Source organism: Cheilinus undulatus, linkage group 9 (genome assembly GCF_018320785.1).
Source record: "Cheilinus undulatus linkage group 9, ASM1832078v1, whole genome shotgun sequence".
NCBI classification, from domain to species: Eukaryota; Metazoa; Chordata; class Actinopteri; order Labriformes; family Labridae; genus Cheilinus; species Cheilinus undulatus.
In genome coordinates this window covers 15,562,425-15,576,038 of record NC_054873.1, presented here as the reverse complement: position 1 = coordinate 15,576,038, position 13,614 = coordinate 15,562,425, and the positions used below count along the sequence as shown (strand labels likewise).

General features: G+C 39.5%; 1 protein-coding gene across 2 annotated transcripts in view; it reads right to left on the bottom strand.

Moving 5' to 3' along the window:
- The window catches only part of kcnq1.2 (potassium voltage-gated channel, KQT-like subfamily, member 1.2), a 291,548-nt gene that overhangs the window by 217,256 nt on the left and 60,678 nt on the right, over nt 1-13,614 (bottom strand). For both annotated transcript variants that reach the window (XM_041796564.1, XM_041796565.1), the window contains one exon: nt 13,208-13,325. In XM_041796564.1, coding sequence (XP_041652498.1) covers nt 13,208-13,325 — 118 coding nt within the window. The remainder of the gene's footprint in view (nt 1-13,207; nt 13,326-13,614) is intronic.

The window sequence follows — 13,614 nt, the reverse complement described above, 5'->3', positions numbered from 1 at the left end:
ATTGTTATTATGCACTTTAATTTTATTTATTTTGATAGCTGCTGTGAGAATCTTTGTTAACTGTGCTGCTGCCTGTCTCAGTCAGGTCACTTGAAAAGATATTTTTAATCTTGACAAGGTTTCCCGTCTCTATGGTTTTAAAGAAATTTCAAATAAAGAAAGAAACTACAATCCCAACTTCCTCTCTTCCACTCCTTCCACCTCTTGGTGGTCTTGTTGCTCCTCACATGGTCTCTATAGCGTGAAAGGTTTACTTACTGAAGACTATTTCAGGAGCTGCTGGTGCACAGTGAGTTCACTCAGTTCACTCAGAATTACAGACCTGCCTCAGTCAACCAGTCAAGTTATACTTTATCAGTGTTGACCACAAAATTACAGTGCTACTGTGGTCAGGACATGTTGCTTTTCCCTGTTTATTTTAAATTACTAAACAATTTTGGGTTAAATTTAATACTAACTGAATTGCTGCTTAAAAAAGTAACTATCATCAACAGAAACCTCAGCTTGATTAGCATGGATCTCAGAGTCTTGTTTGTTGTTCCCCAGCCTCAGTAACTGATTTACTTTTTAGTCCAATAACTTCCTCTTTAGTAATAATTTTAATTATTTATGAAGAGGGAAACATTTTCAAATTAGCAGCAGGGCTGAGTTTTAATCAGATTGATTCAGTTTGCTGTTTTGTATGGTAATAAATATCCTGAGGCTTCCTTAATTTGGCTTCCATTAACAGAAGTCTAATGATTAAATTGTGCAATTATGTTGGATCATTAGGTTAACTTGTGTATTTACCCTCACTGTTATAATGTTACGGTCCATTCAGGCAAATATACTGCTAATTAAAGAAAACAATCCAAGGGAAAAGGGCTGCAAGAAGCAACTTCATTTAAAAGGCAACTAATCAAAACACTGATTGTCATTAACATAGTGTGATTGTTAACAGCAGTAAGGTCTTATTTAAACAAATTACAGGGGCTTTTATTTCCTTGATGTTTGTCCCTACAGAAACGACAAAGCAGCCGTGACATGACAGAGCAACTCAGGGAGTCATGTTTTTAAAACAGCAATTTCCGGCTTCATTTTCTTTGTTCATTTTTTTTCTTACATTAGTGGTGGCGAGGAGAAGAAAGAACGAAACAGGACACAGAGGACAGCTAAGATGAGGATAACATTTAGGATTTAGCAGGATTAAATGCACTCTTGAGGCCACACTTGTGTATAAGACATACACAAGCAAAACATACTGTTTGCATCTCTCCCAGTTTCTTACTTTTCTTTGTATTTCAGGCAGTTAAATGGGTGCAATATTCAATAATTGAAAAAAATATTCTCCACAATGATAGTAGAATTGAACTGTATTCTTTACGATGCTGTAAGCAAGCTATGTCACATCCATAAATATCTATTTTAAGAGGGAAAAAATTTCTTTATTGCAGTAGCCCATGCAGTAAAATTGCATTTTTTCATGTTGTGTACATTTTAACACATTTCAGTCAGGAACACGCTCCTCCCATTTTATTGCAAAATTGATATACAGTTTTAGAGGTGGAGAAGGCTCTGCTCAAAAGATGGTTAGTCAGGCAGCAGGCTTTGACTATCCAGGAAGCATATAGCTAGAAACCTCCACATGGATGGATACATTGATGACAATGCATACTAAATACAATAAAATTAGTTCAAAAGCAATGAATCCACAGTAGCATAAATATTAATGTGAGGATGTAACAAGCTTTATGCTATAAAGGAGGAGGCTGGGGTGGAGGAGATTAAGCTTTCTCCCTCAGTTACAAACTTTAAGCAACTGCAGCAATCGCTAGTCAAAATAAAAGCGTAGCTTAAAGGTAATGTTACACCCCTAGTTAGTACAGAGCTGCACATTTCTACTACCTTCTTCCGTCTTGTCGCTGTGATTGGCCCAACAAGATAAAAATAAATGTTTGCAATAATTCTTAAATAAACAGCCAGGTTTTTATTTGCTTCTGCCTTTGACATGATTCTTCCTTTATGCAGGCATCAAAACAGGCCTTTATAAATATTTTCTAACAAAACTTGCACACAGCAAAGATGGTACACAGGAAAATCTTGGGAGTAATTTTTCCAGAGTAAAAAAAATGTTTTACTCAAAAGTAGTAAAATGTACACTTTTTTGAGTGTATTTATTACCAGCCACTGCCAGAGTTGGAGTAAAAACACGGAGTAAATTCTGCTGGAGTAAAACTTTAACCACACCCACTCAAGTTCTAGCTCAGCTGGCATCACTCATGGCTGCAGCTTGTTAGGTGTCCCAGCTGCAGCTAAGCCTTGGCAATCAAGACCTCCTCACCTGGTGATGAACTTTCAGACACCTGTGTACTACAGCTTCTAATCAGGTAACCTGGCTCCTCTTCAACCTTTGATAATCTAGTGATTTTAAGGGAGTTTTTGCCTTATCTAACTCCATTTTGTCCTCTTTTTTGCAGTGTTTCCATCTCACTGCCAGTGATTCTGCCAACCACCAGCCAGCTTATCATCATTTGCACTGTTGTTGTCAAATAAACGTCTTTAACCTTACTGCCTCATCTCGTGCTCTGCTCCTGGGTCCTTGTCGTGTTCATTGCAATTGTTTCTGAATATTAGAACACTATGTCTAATATGTATAAGCAAAACAAAACCTCCTTTGCTGTCATGCCTTTATAAGTGGAAAGGCAGAATAATCTTTTAGAAGGAAAATGTAGTTCTTTATAAAGAGGAAGATCAATCATTTAGAATAAGATACAGTTCTACATAAGCGTTACCCCATTGCAAAAGGAGGAGAAATTGTACCGTAGGGAGTGGAGAACATTTCTAAAAGGAATGAAAAAAAGCTCTGAAAGGACTAAATATCACCTTATATTGGGAAAAAAAAAAAAAAACCTCTACAATGAGTAAACTAAGGTCTGTATTACTCTGTAGTGAGTACAGTTGCTCTAGAGTTGTTTTTATTTTGTTCATTATGGAGCATATAATAATCATTTAGAGTTAAATAAAAACACTTTTTAGAACAAAAAAAAACTCTGAAAACATCACTCTGCAAGCAGAGTAAAATCTACTCCAAATAGACTGGGACCAAATGTTATATTTTTCAGAGTAAAATTTTATTCAGTTTGAGTAGAATTTACTCAGGTAAATTTACTGTGTAATACTACAAAACTAAATTTACACAAGAAAGAATAGTTCAAGTTTACATTTTTTTAGTTTTCATAAGGATTTCTCATTTTGTGGATGCACACATGCACAAGATCCTCAAGAGTAAATTCATTTGTTCTCAGGTCAGGACTGGTGACCAAGGCAAAATTAAGCAGATGCAGGCAGCAGCTGCATTATTTGTCATGATTTACGCTTCCAGCAAAAACTGAACATTTTTGGCTAAACGCACAATAAACTGCATGTCGAAGTTCACTTAGGCAGAATGCATGGGGAAAAAAGTATCTAAAAACAGTAAGTACAAAATTTTACAGTACTGTCATAGACCTTATTGCTTTCATATAACTACATTGCCAGCTTTAAAGAAGCATTTAAGCCAGTCTCATTTACCTGAAAAGTGAGAACAGTTAAATTCTTTACAATATGTTACAGCAAGTAAATGAAGACCAAGTGTAAACCAACAGTTTGTTAGACAACGAGATAAAGACTGGATCCTTTTGTGCACTGCTCTGCTGTCCATAGAGTATGATATATCTGCATGTAGCTGTTTTACTGCACAAGGACTATTCTCTACCTTCTTTATGCTCTACAAATTGGCATAAAGTCAAGAAACCGGAGCACAATTTGTTCTTTTCTTTCTAAGTTTCTTTCACTATCTTTTCATAAAGCAGCAACTAGGCAGCTTTTTTTCTTGCTGCAGGGCAGGAGGCCTTGGATTTTACCCCATCCGTTTGTCTTTGTGCACAAGTGTGTGTGCATTTGTGTCTGCTGCATGTGCCCAAAGTGGGGCCCTCAGTCTGGTTTGTCATTCTAATACTTGGCAGTAACACCAAGAATATTAAGAGGATTTATTGGATATGTTCACATTACACTCACTGTTGAATGTTGCATAAAAAGCCATAAAATAACGTCTTGGTCAGCACATGTTCTGGAGCACAGAGCTTGAAGAGAAGGAGGGCAAACTGCAGGGGAAGGAGGCTTGATTTATATCGCAAGCATCTGTCAAAGTGACAATTCTCAAGGTTTAAAAAGACTCCTGCGACAAAAACCATGAATGTGTCTTAGATTTTTCCTCCTAACTAAACACCATATGTTTGAAACACCCCTCTGTGCCATCAATATGAGAGTACAGTGCAGGAGACAGGCGTACAGAGGCCGAGCGGACAAAAAGTCAATTTGTTCAGAGCTTTGCACAAAAGACGCCAGTTGCTCGGCAGAGAGAGGCCCCTACTTGAAGAGGACAGGCCGTGATGCATGTGTCTCTGCCTGCGACCCCCTCCCGCAGCGCTGCAGTGGCTTTTCATTGTTTATCTCCGGCTGGCTTGTAAGAGGGGAACTAATTAAGAGCTGCCTGCAGGTGGCCCATGTAGGCTTTTACAGGTCTGAGAGTACACGAGGAGGAGGAGGGCTGAGAGGCTGGACACACCCAGCGGGAGGGAGGGGCAACTGTCTCAGGTCACAAGATGACAGAAACTACCGAGCTATGACAGGTTTTTCCCCCTTTTTAGTGCCTTCTTGGACAAAGGAGAGCAAGATGATTGTGGGCAGTTAACTTTTATTGAAGCTGATGCCATAATTAAAGATCTAAATGATTAAAGTCTTCATCAACACCACTATTGACAGGAAGTTACACAGGTCTCATCAATTCATGCTAGGAGAACAAACAAATTTTTACTTTGAACAACTGAGGGCCTGATTGAATCAAAAATAAGTGGTTGCTTAAAGTTCTGAAAATATTTTTTTACCACAATGTGATCCATCCTAAAATGTAAGGTGCAAACAAGTCCATAGTCTTGCTCCAGGCAGTTTGTCCCAAGACAGTCTGGCTGCAGCCCGTTCAGCCCTTACAGCCGTTCATCCTACTTCTGTTTAGGGTTAGGGGTTAAGGTAAGGGTTAGGACACCAAAAGTTAAAAACCTGACCTGTGAATCTTGATTATAAAACATTAAACAAAGCCAGGTAAACAGTCTGCTTACAGGAAAAAAACTCGTACTCCAGCCTGCGTTGCTTATGCAGCTCTATTAGCTGCATGAAACTCACATTGCTAAAGCCAACTTAACTATAGATAACAGAGCAATGTAGCTAATGTAGCGACATAGCTAAGCTCACAAAGCAGTTACATAAGCTATGTAGGTATGATATCTAAGCTTTAGTTAAGCTAGCTAAAGCACACATTGCTAGAGATACCTTAGCTACATTGGCTTATGCAGAAATGCTATTTATGTGGTCAGGGTAGCGATGTTAGCTTAAGCTAAAGCTACAAAGTCAAAGCAAGTCACTCTCCATGTCACTACTTCTAAAAAGGATCTATACATGATTAAATCCTGAAATAGACCTCTGACCTTTTTCTGTATTTTAGTTATGAATGTTTCTTAGGCCAGCCACACGTTAGACGATTTTTAAATCTGAAACGATTTTAAAAACGTTGGAGACCACAGACATAAGGACAGTTTCAAACGATTTGTCATCTTTAATCGTCTGAACATGCACACTAGACAAGTCAGCCAGACTGTAAGATCACTGGAGACCACACACACCTGCCGACCCATGTGCCAACCTGCCAGCGACCTCGCGTGATCACGTGACTTCAGAAAAACAAACAATCCTCTTGCTGTCCCTCCAAACAGGCTGTACTGGCATGCATTACAGGTGCAGCAAAAATCATAAAACAAGGGAAAGACTCAAGATGAAAATCCTGGCTGGACTGAAGCTACAGTTGTGTTTATGGTTATGAGCGGTGAAATTATGTATGAGCAGGCTGGTGACGCTGCCCCGTCTGCTCACTTTCATTGGTTGTTGTAGGTACTACATCAGAGAGCACTAAGACCTAGAATTGTAAATATCAAACTTGTTTGATTACAATTGATGTCAGAGTCATACTGGCAGACTTATTCTTACACATAGTTTATTTTTAAGTCAGTATAGAGGTAGAAATGATGGGAGTGGCATCTCATAAATACTGAGAAACAGTTCCTTTTTTTAGTTTTAGGATAGCTTTTAACTCTTAATGCATTCAAGCCTCACATCACCAAGTCTAATGCCAAGCATTGGATGGAGTGGTGTAAAAAACATCGACACTGGACTGTGGAAATATGTTCTATAAAGTGATGCTTCTCTGTTTGGCTGCTTTCGATTCCCAGTTGAACTGTGGTAGAAAGGAGGGGTTACAACAGAGGTCAGGCTGAGAATAACAGATAGGACAAAATCACTACAATCACCCAAACAAGGTCTTCCTCTGTTTGGGGTCTGAGAAGTTTACTTGGAAACATTCACTCGTTCTCAAAGAGGGTAAATGTCAATCTGCTTTTTGGTGGATGTCGTATCAGCAAGCTCGGCTGGGGTTTGTTATGGTTTCGGTCTGCAGTGGACCGGTAAATCACAGATATTTTCATCCCCAAAGTGCACAGCTACACAAACACACAACCCAACACACACTCAAAAAAAAAATCTAAGCAAGATCAAGCCTCATTTACACGAAGGAAAGTAAACAAATGAAGAAAGAAGTGTTTACAGTAACAAGGAAACATTAGGAGCATTGAAGCAAGTGTGTATGCGCTTTTTGTGTGGGGAAATTTCATAAAATGCAACAAATCATCATAAGCTGGTATTAAATAAACAAACAGAGCAATAAAAAAGATTTATTCCCTGAGAGGGGGGAAAGTACACTTGTGTGGGTTTGTGCGCAGAAGGTGTGTGTGTTTTGAGTTTGAGGGAGAAAAAGACATGATTGCGTGCGGACGCTGCCCTGCACCACTTCCTCTTCAGTAGCCTGGAGACGTCACAGCCAGCTGTACTGATGCCTCCCTCTCTCACACACAGAGAGGGGGAGTTGTCTGCTTCTGCAAAGTAAATGCAAACAGCGGAACGTTCCAGCTCGTGCTGTCACAGAGATAGAAAAAAGGGATGAAGGTGCCAGAATGTCAAATTCAGCCCTGAGTTGGTGGAAGAACTCCAAATCCTCAAAACTGACAGTGTGCGTATGCGTGCGAGTCGCCTCAGCCAGCGAGGGTGGATGTGGTAGCCGTCTGCAGAAATCCAGATAAGGATGCCAAATGACAGTGCCGTCCCTGGTGGCGTGACACCACAGGCAAAACAAACCAGCTGTTATGGGAAAGCACCCAGCATGGCCCAAATCTCAGCTTGGCTGTTAGAGCTGAGTTGTGGGCACAGAAGCCGTGCGAGGGATACAAATAGACACTGAGTGTCTCTGCAGCTGGAAGGCTCACTCTCACACACTCAGGCATTAAAAGGCAGAGGTCCCACACCCGCAAAAACAAGCAGATATGCCAAACAAATCACCAGAAATTTTATTACAAAACATTTATAAGCATAAACACATGTTAAAGTCATGAGAGGACACAGGATTAATATTTTGACAGATCTGCATGACAGTAAGCATGAGTGTTTTCAGTTTTAATATGGTTCCTGCATCTTTTCAAGAGGCATGGACTGTCAATGTGCTTGTAAAGTGACCCCATACTGCAGCCAGGGGGAGTTTTGGCTATTTGGAGGCCTCAAGAAACAAAATAATATGACAGCTTTCTGCATTTAGGTAAAAGCAATTAAAGCAAATGAACAGATTTTTTGAGGCATCTCTTTTGAGGTAACAATGCCAAAGAACTACAGGCCATGCCTAAATCTGAAATATAAATACTACACACCCAAAAGTACACTACACATTACTATTTTAATAGAGTCAACACATGTCACCACACATGTTGCTCGGCAGCCAAGATAAAGCTTGATGGTATCTCTTTAGTGCAACCTTGGACATCCAAAGCCCAACCAGGGGCTCGAGGCAACCCTACTAACTGCCTAGACAGTACCCAAGGCCTTACTTACTCGCCACATCCACCCCTTACTCCATCATGAAGGTGTGGACTTTATTTTCTCAACAGATTATTTCCCTATGTCCACTGGGACATCCAGGACATCCAGAGCACGGCCAGGGTTGTGTCAGTCCTCTTTCCAGCCCTCAGGCAGCTTACGCTCCACATCTATGCCCACACATACAGTTTTTGCCCAAGCCAAAGTTAGAAAGAAATTTAGGGGACATGTTTGTATATTTTGGAAAGGTTCATTGGAAGTTTTGGGGAAATTTGAATTGGATTTCTTTTGGTATTATCATAAAGAGTTTGGGAAATTTGCTTGCAGGTTTTCAGGGATTTTCATAGTAATTTGGGAAATCTATTTGTATTTCTTTCTGGAATCTGATTGGGATTTTTTCAGAGGGGGTGTCCTTTGAAATGTTAAAAAAACTGTAATGGCAATTTCAGGGAACGTAAATGCAAACATTTGGGAATTTGTTAAAAGAATTTTAGAGGGATTTTGCATTGAAAGTTTTCAGAAATTTTGGGGGGATTTTTTATTGGAGTGTTAAAGCTTTATGATCAAGTTTCACTGAAAAATTTTGGGAATATTTGAAGAAATCTTGGAGTAGTTTTTATAGGATACTTAGGACACAAGTGGGATACAAGTCATACTCATTCCAAAAAAAAGTGGGAGAAACTAAACAAAACCTCAGCACTCAGGAGGTTGAAAAAGTGTCATGTAAAGCAGACTATAAAAAAGGTTGGGCTGAATGCATATACGGAAACGAAGGCCTTCACGCAACATGCTGCTACTATAGGCTGTTTTATAGCATAATATACCAGCATGTGACCTACATACTTTATGATTGCGGTGCCATCTTTTAAAAGACAAACAGCTTATTTGCTACACACTGCACATTTCTTTGCGTGATCCTTTAAAACAAGCTCAGGCCTGATCATTTTATAGACTCTCAGTGCCACTTAGGGTTTACTTTGGGTCTCAGTGTCTCCTTCTTTGACAGTAATAAGCAGGGTAGATGGTGGGTTGGAGATGTAGTGTATTATGCTGAAGCTATGCAACAAGTTCTACCATACATACCATCAGGGTTTCCTCTCATATGTCCATGCATGAAAGCATTTCAAATCTATATATACTCTTCCTTTTTAAAGCAACAATATGTAACTTGTCCAACTAAAATAGCAGTTTCAAAGTCAATCTCATGGTACAGAAACTTCCAACAGAGAGAATGGAGTCAATCACATTCAGCTCAATGTAACTTTGGTAGCAGGCCATATTACCTTATACAGCACTGGTTCAGACACCAGCTAAAATGAAGCCAGTTAGCCCATTTCAGTACTGACTGATACAACAGCTGAGGCAAAGGGATGAAAGAGTGACAAAGCAATAAGCAAGACTAGAGTACATTTTTGACAACAAGCTGTGGAAAACAGTGAGCCATGAGTCATCCAACCCAATTTATTATCTAATGCTAGCACAAAAATAGATTAGTTTGTTCAACTTATACCAAAAGGTCTAAACTTTCTAGATGTTACCTTTCTTAGTTTGGAACCTTGTAAACCTGTCTCTAATAAACTCATCCTCTCCAATGTAACTTTTAACCACTAATGATAGACCTTCAGTGGGAACCGAAGCACATGAAACAAAACTCTAACATAATGTTGCTTTATCAGTCATGTGTCATGTATCAGTCATATACAACACAAGGCAAAAAAAACAATCTTAGATGGTCAATTATAATGCGACTCAGTTTATACCACACACAACTGCAGCAATTTCACTCCTTAGGTAATAAACTGTATACAAGTTTCTTCCATTGTTGGATACCAGCAGACTGCATACGATGTCAGCTGAATAAATATTCTTTAAATCAAGAACATTAACTGTGATTTCACGATGTTTGTTGCTGTGTTATAACTGTTTTTTTTCATGTGGTATGATGAAATGTTTATCACAAGCATCCCTATTAAAAAAAAAAAAATCAAACCCAGTCCAGAAACATGATAAACTGTAATTACAACATTTTCTGGGAGTGACACTTCTGCTTAATCTATAATGATTAAAGGAGAAGTTTGGTTAGTTTCCAGTTATGGTTTTTATGTTATGTTAAGTTCACAGGTGTTTTGTAGGGATGAAGAGTTAGAAAAAGGGGTTAAAGGAGAGAAGGAGTAGAAAAGAGAGAGGTGGTACAGTACCTTTGGGAATTCAAGTGATGTGCAGAGAAAGAGTCCTGGACCGATGCCACGAAGGGGCAGGTCAAAAGACTGCAAGAGAGAAAACGGTTCTGCTGCTGTTTATAACTCACTTTACAATTAAGTTTATTTTTATTAGTAATGTTAGTAGAAAAGAGACTGGGTAACCCATGGTTAATGTGGAGACTTCTATTATTTGTTTTTAATATTATAAAATAAAGCTTTAAATTTAGGTGAACTGTGGTGTTGGGAAAGGGCTCTGCTTTAACTTTTTTGTTTTTTAAGAGTGCACAGAGAGGAGAAGCTAGAGGGTTAGTTGATTGTTGAATTGCAAAAAAGGAAGCAGGATACTCTACAAAGTTCTGTACAACATCTATGGAAACCAAGAAGGAGGGTGAATTCTCTATTTGGTAATGCTGATAAAAAAAATAAATAAATAAAAAAAATTAATAAAGCATCAAAACAAAAGGACTGTAAACAAAGTTAGTCACAAAACAGCTGAGGTATTACGAGGGGGAAAGGAATTAAAAAGGAATAAAACTTAGTATTAGTCGATCCAAATAAACTGAAATGCACCCTAGGACTATAAAAGATATACAAACACTTCAGTTGCTTGGTAGATTTTGTTTTCCAAAATCAGACAAGATTTTTCACCTATTTTAATTTCATTCATGGAGTAAATTTTGTATTGTAGTTATTTTGCTAATATGATATCTCACCCATCCATGCTGTGATTGGTTTCTTCCAAAAATTATTACATGAGATAAGTTTAAAACCGTAGGTACTTACTCTCTCAGGTGTGACAGACAGCTACCAGAGAATGGCTGAAGAAGAGCGTCATCACTTTTCAAACATGTGAATATAAAATGTTGTAGGTTATACAGAATTATGTACATGGTTAAGATACTGACCATCCCTATATTCAGGTGCTTTTTTCCTCCGCAATCTACACTCCATATCCCATACTGACAAAGGGAAGAATTTTTGACATTTTTGCAAATTCATAAAAAAAGAAATATCACACTGACTCAAGTATTCAGACCCTTTGCAACAACACTTGACATTTAGCTCTGGTTCAGCCCATTTCTCTGGATCTTAGCTGAGATGTTTGTACACATTGATTGGATTCCACCTGTGGTAAATTAAACTGAGTGGACATGATTTGCAAAGGCACACACCTCTCTATAGAAAACCTTCCAGTATATATCAGAGCTACAACCAAGCCATGAGGTCAAAGGAAATGCCTGCAGAGCTCAGAGACACGATTGTTACAAGGCATGGGGAAGCTATAGAAACTTCCTGCTGCACTGAAGGTTCCCAATAGCACTGTGGCCTCCATAATTCTAAAATGGAACAAGGTTGGCACAACCAGGACACTTCCAAGAGCCAAACTGAGCAATCAGGGGAGAAGGGCCATAGTAAGAGAAGTGACCAAGAACCTGATGGTCACTCTGACTGATCTCCAGAGATCCTGTGTAAATATGTGAGAAAGTTCCAGAAGTACAACCATCACTGCAGCCCTCTACTAATCTGGGCTTTATGGCAGAGTGGCTCGACAGAGGCCTCTCCTCAGTGCAAAACAATTGAAAGCCTGCCTGGAGTTTGCAAAACAGCACCTGAAAGTGCTATAAACTGTGAGAAACAAGATTCTGAGGATGCCAAGGAAACCAAGCACCGCTGATCCCCTGCCCAGCACCATCCCAATAGTGAAGCATGGTGGTGGCAGCATCATGCCGTGGGGGTGTTTTTCAGCAGGGACCGGGGGACTGGTGAGGGTTGAGGGGAAGCTGAATGGAGCAAAGTATGGAGATATCCTCAATGAAGACTTGTTCTGCAGTGCTCAGCACCTCAGACTGGGTCGGACATTCACCTTCGAATATGACAATGACCCTAAGCACACAGCCAAGACAACACAGGAGTGGATGAGGGACAACTCTCCGACCCAGCCAGATCCCTGGCTTGAACTCTATTGAACATCTCTGGAGGTCTGAAAATGGTTGTAACCAGCCTGACTGAGCTTGAGAGGATTTGCAAAGATGAATGGCAGAAAATCCCTCAGGAGTGCAAAGCTTGTTGAAACTTTAATTGCTGCCAAAGATACTTTAATTAAATACTGAGCAAAGGGTCTGAATACATATGACAATGTGATTTTCAGTTTTTTTTCTTTTTAATGAAATTACAAAAAAATTCTCAAATTCTGTTTTCACTTTGTCGTCATGGTCTGACAACTTTCTCTGACTACTTCTTTGTCGAGGCTAGTAAAGCTAGACAAGTGAAAAGTACCCTTTGTATTCTGAATTCACTTCATACTTTAGTTCAGGCTTCTAATCTGAATTAATGATGCTAAATAACTCAGTCCCAGTGGCTCTCTATCAGTCTACTACTAATGACATCAAGCCAAACAAGACTGTTTACATGTTGTCAGAGTAAAGTCTTTTCACTTGGTGTCTTCGTACGAGCACTAAACACACTTGTAGAAACACACTAAAACAACACACTGTGCTGGTCTGTTGGTCTTAGACAAAGACTGGAATTAATAGATAAATAATGGGGAATACATTGTTTCAAAAGCTGTCGTTAACACGCTCTGCTGCAGCATGATAGAAGAAAGAACCATTGAAGCACATTCACATTTTACACACAAACCAACAGCAGCTGATTCTCAGTCCAATGAGGGCATGTAGTGACAAGCCATCCGGTACCTTAACATGTCCTACAACCCATTGAGAGGGATTTCTTTGACATTTCCCTCTAGACTAAAGGGATAATCCCCTCTATAACTCTGTGTACCTGATATAGCCTCAGCCCTTGAGAGTCTCTTTAACCCTCGAGAGAGTTCAACAAAACAGCTTCATTTAGAGAACGGCTAGAGGGGCTCTCCGGTCTGACAAAAGGCCTTTAGGAAGAACGTCGAGTAGGCAAATCAGTATTATATGGATCAGAGAATGGAGGTCAGAGCAGGGTGATGGATCGGAGAGCAATGGAGGCTCCACAGAGGAGCAGGAGGGAAATACTGAGAAACTTACTGAGGTTTGGCGGTCTCTTCAGGCAGGGGGATGTCCTCAGCCATGAAGTCCAGCTCGTCTGTTATGCTGTTGGCGCGGGAGATGTCGATGGAGGTGCTGTTGTCGAGATTCTTCCTGACTGAAGAAAACAGAAACAAAGAATATTTTCAGTACACTCAGAATGCTCTACTGTAATTAAGTGTAAATCTTCTTCATTCATACAGAGAATGTGAGTTTTATTAACTCATCTTGCTCACAGACAAAAGCATACACTTCACAGGAATACATCCAGCATTAAGACTTTCGTAGCATAGAGATAATAGTTTCTTGTTTAGAGTGAAAATTAGATTTCAAGAAAGTGACAAATGCACAGAGGCCCTAAGATGCTGAGAGACAAAAGAGAGTGGATGATTAATTGTCATAATCTA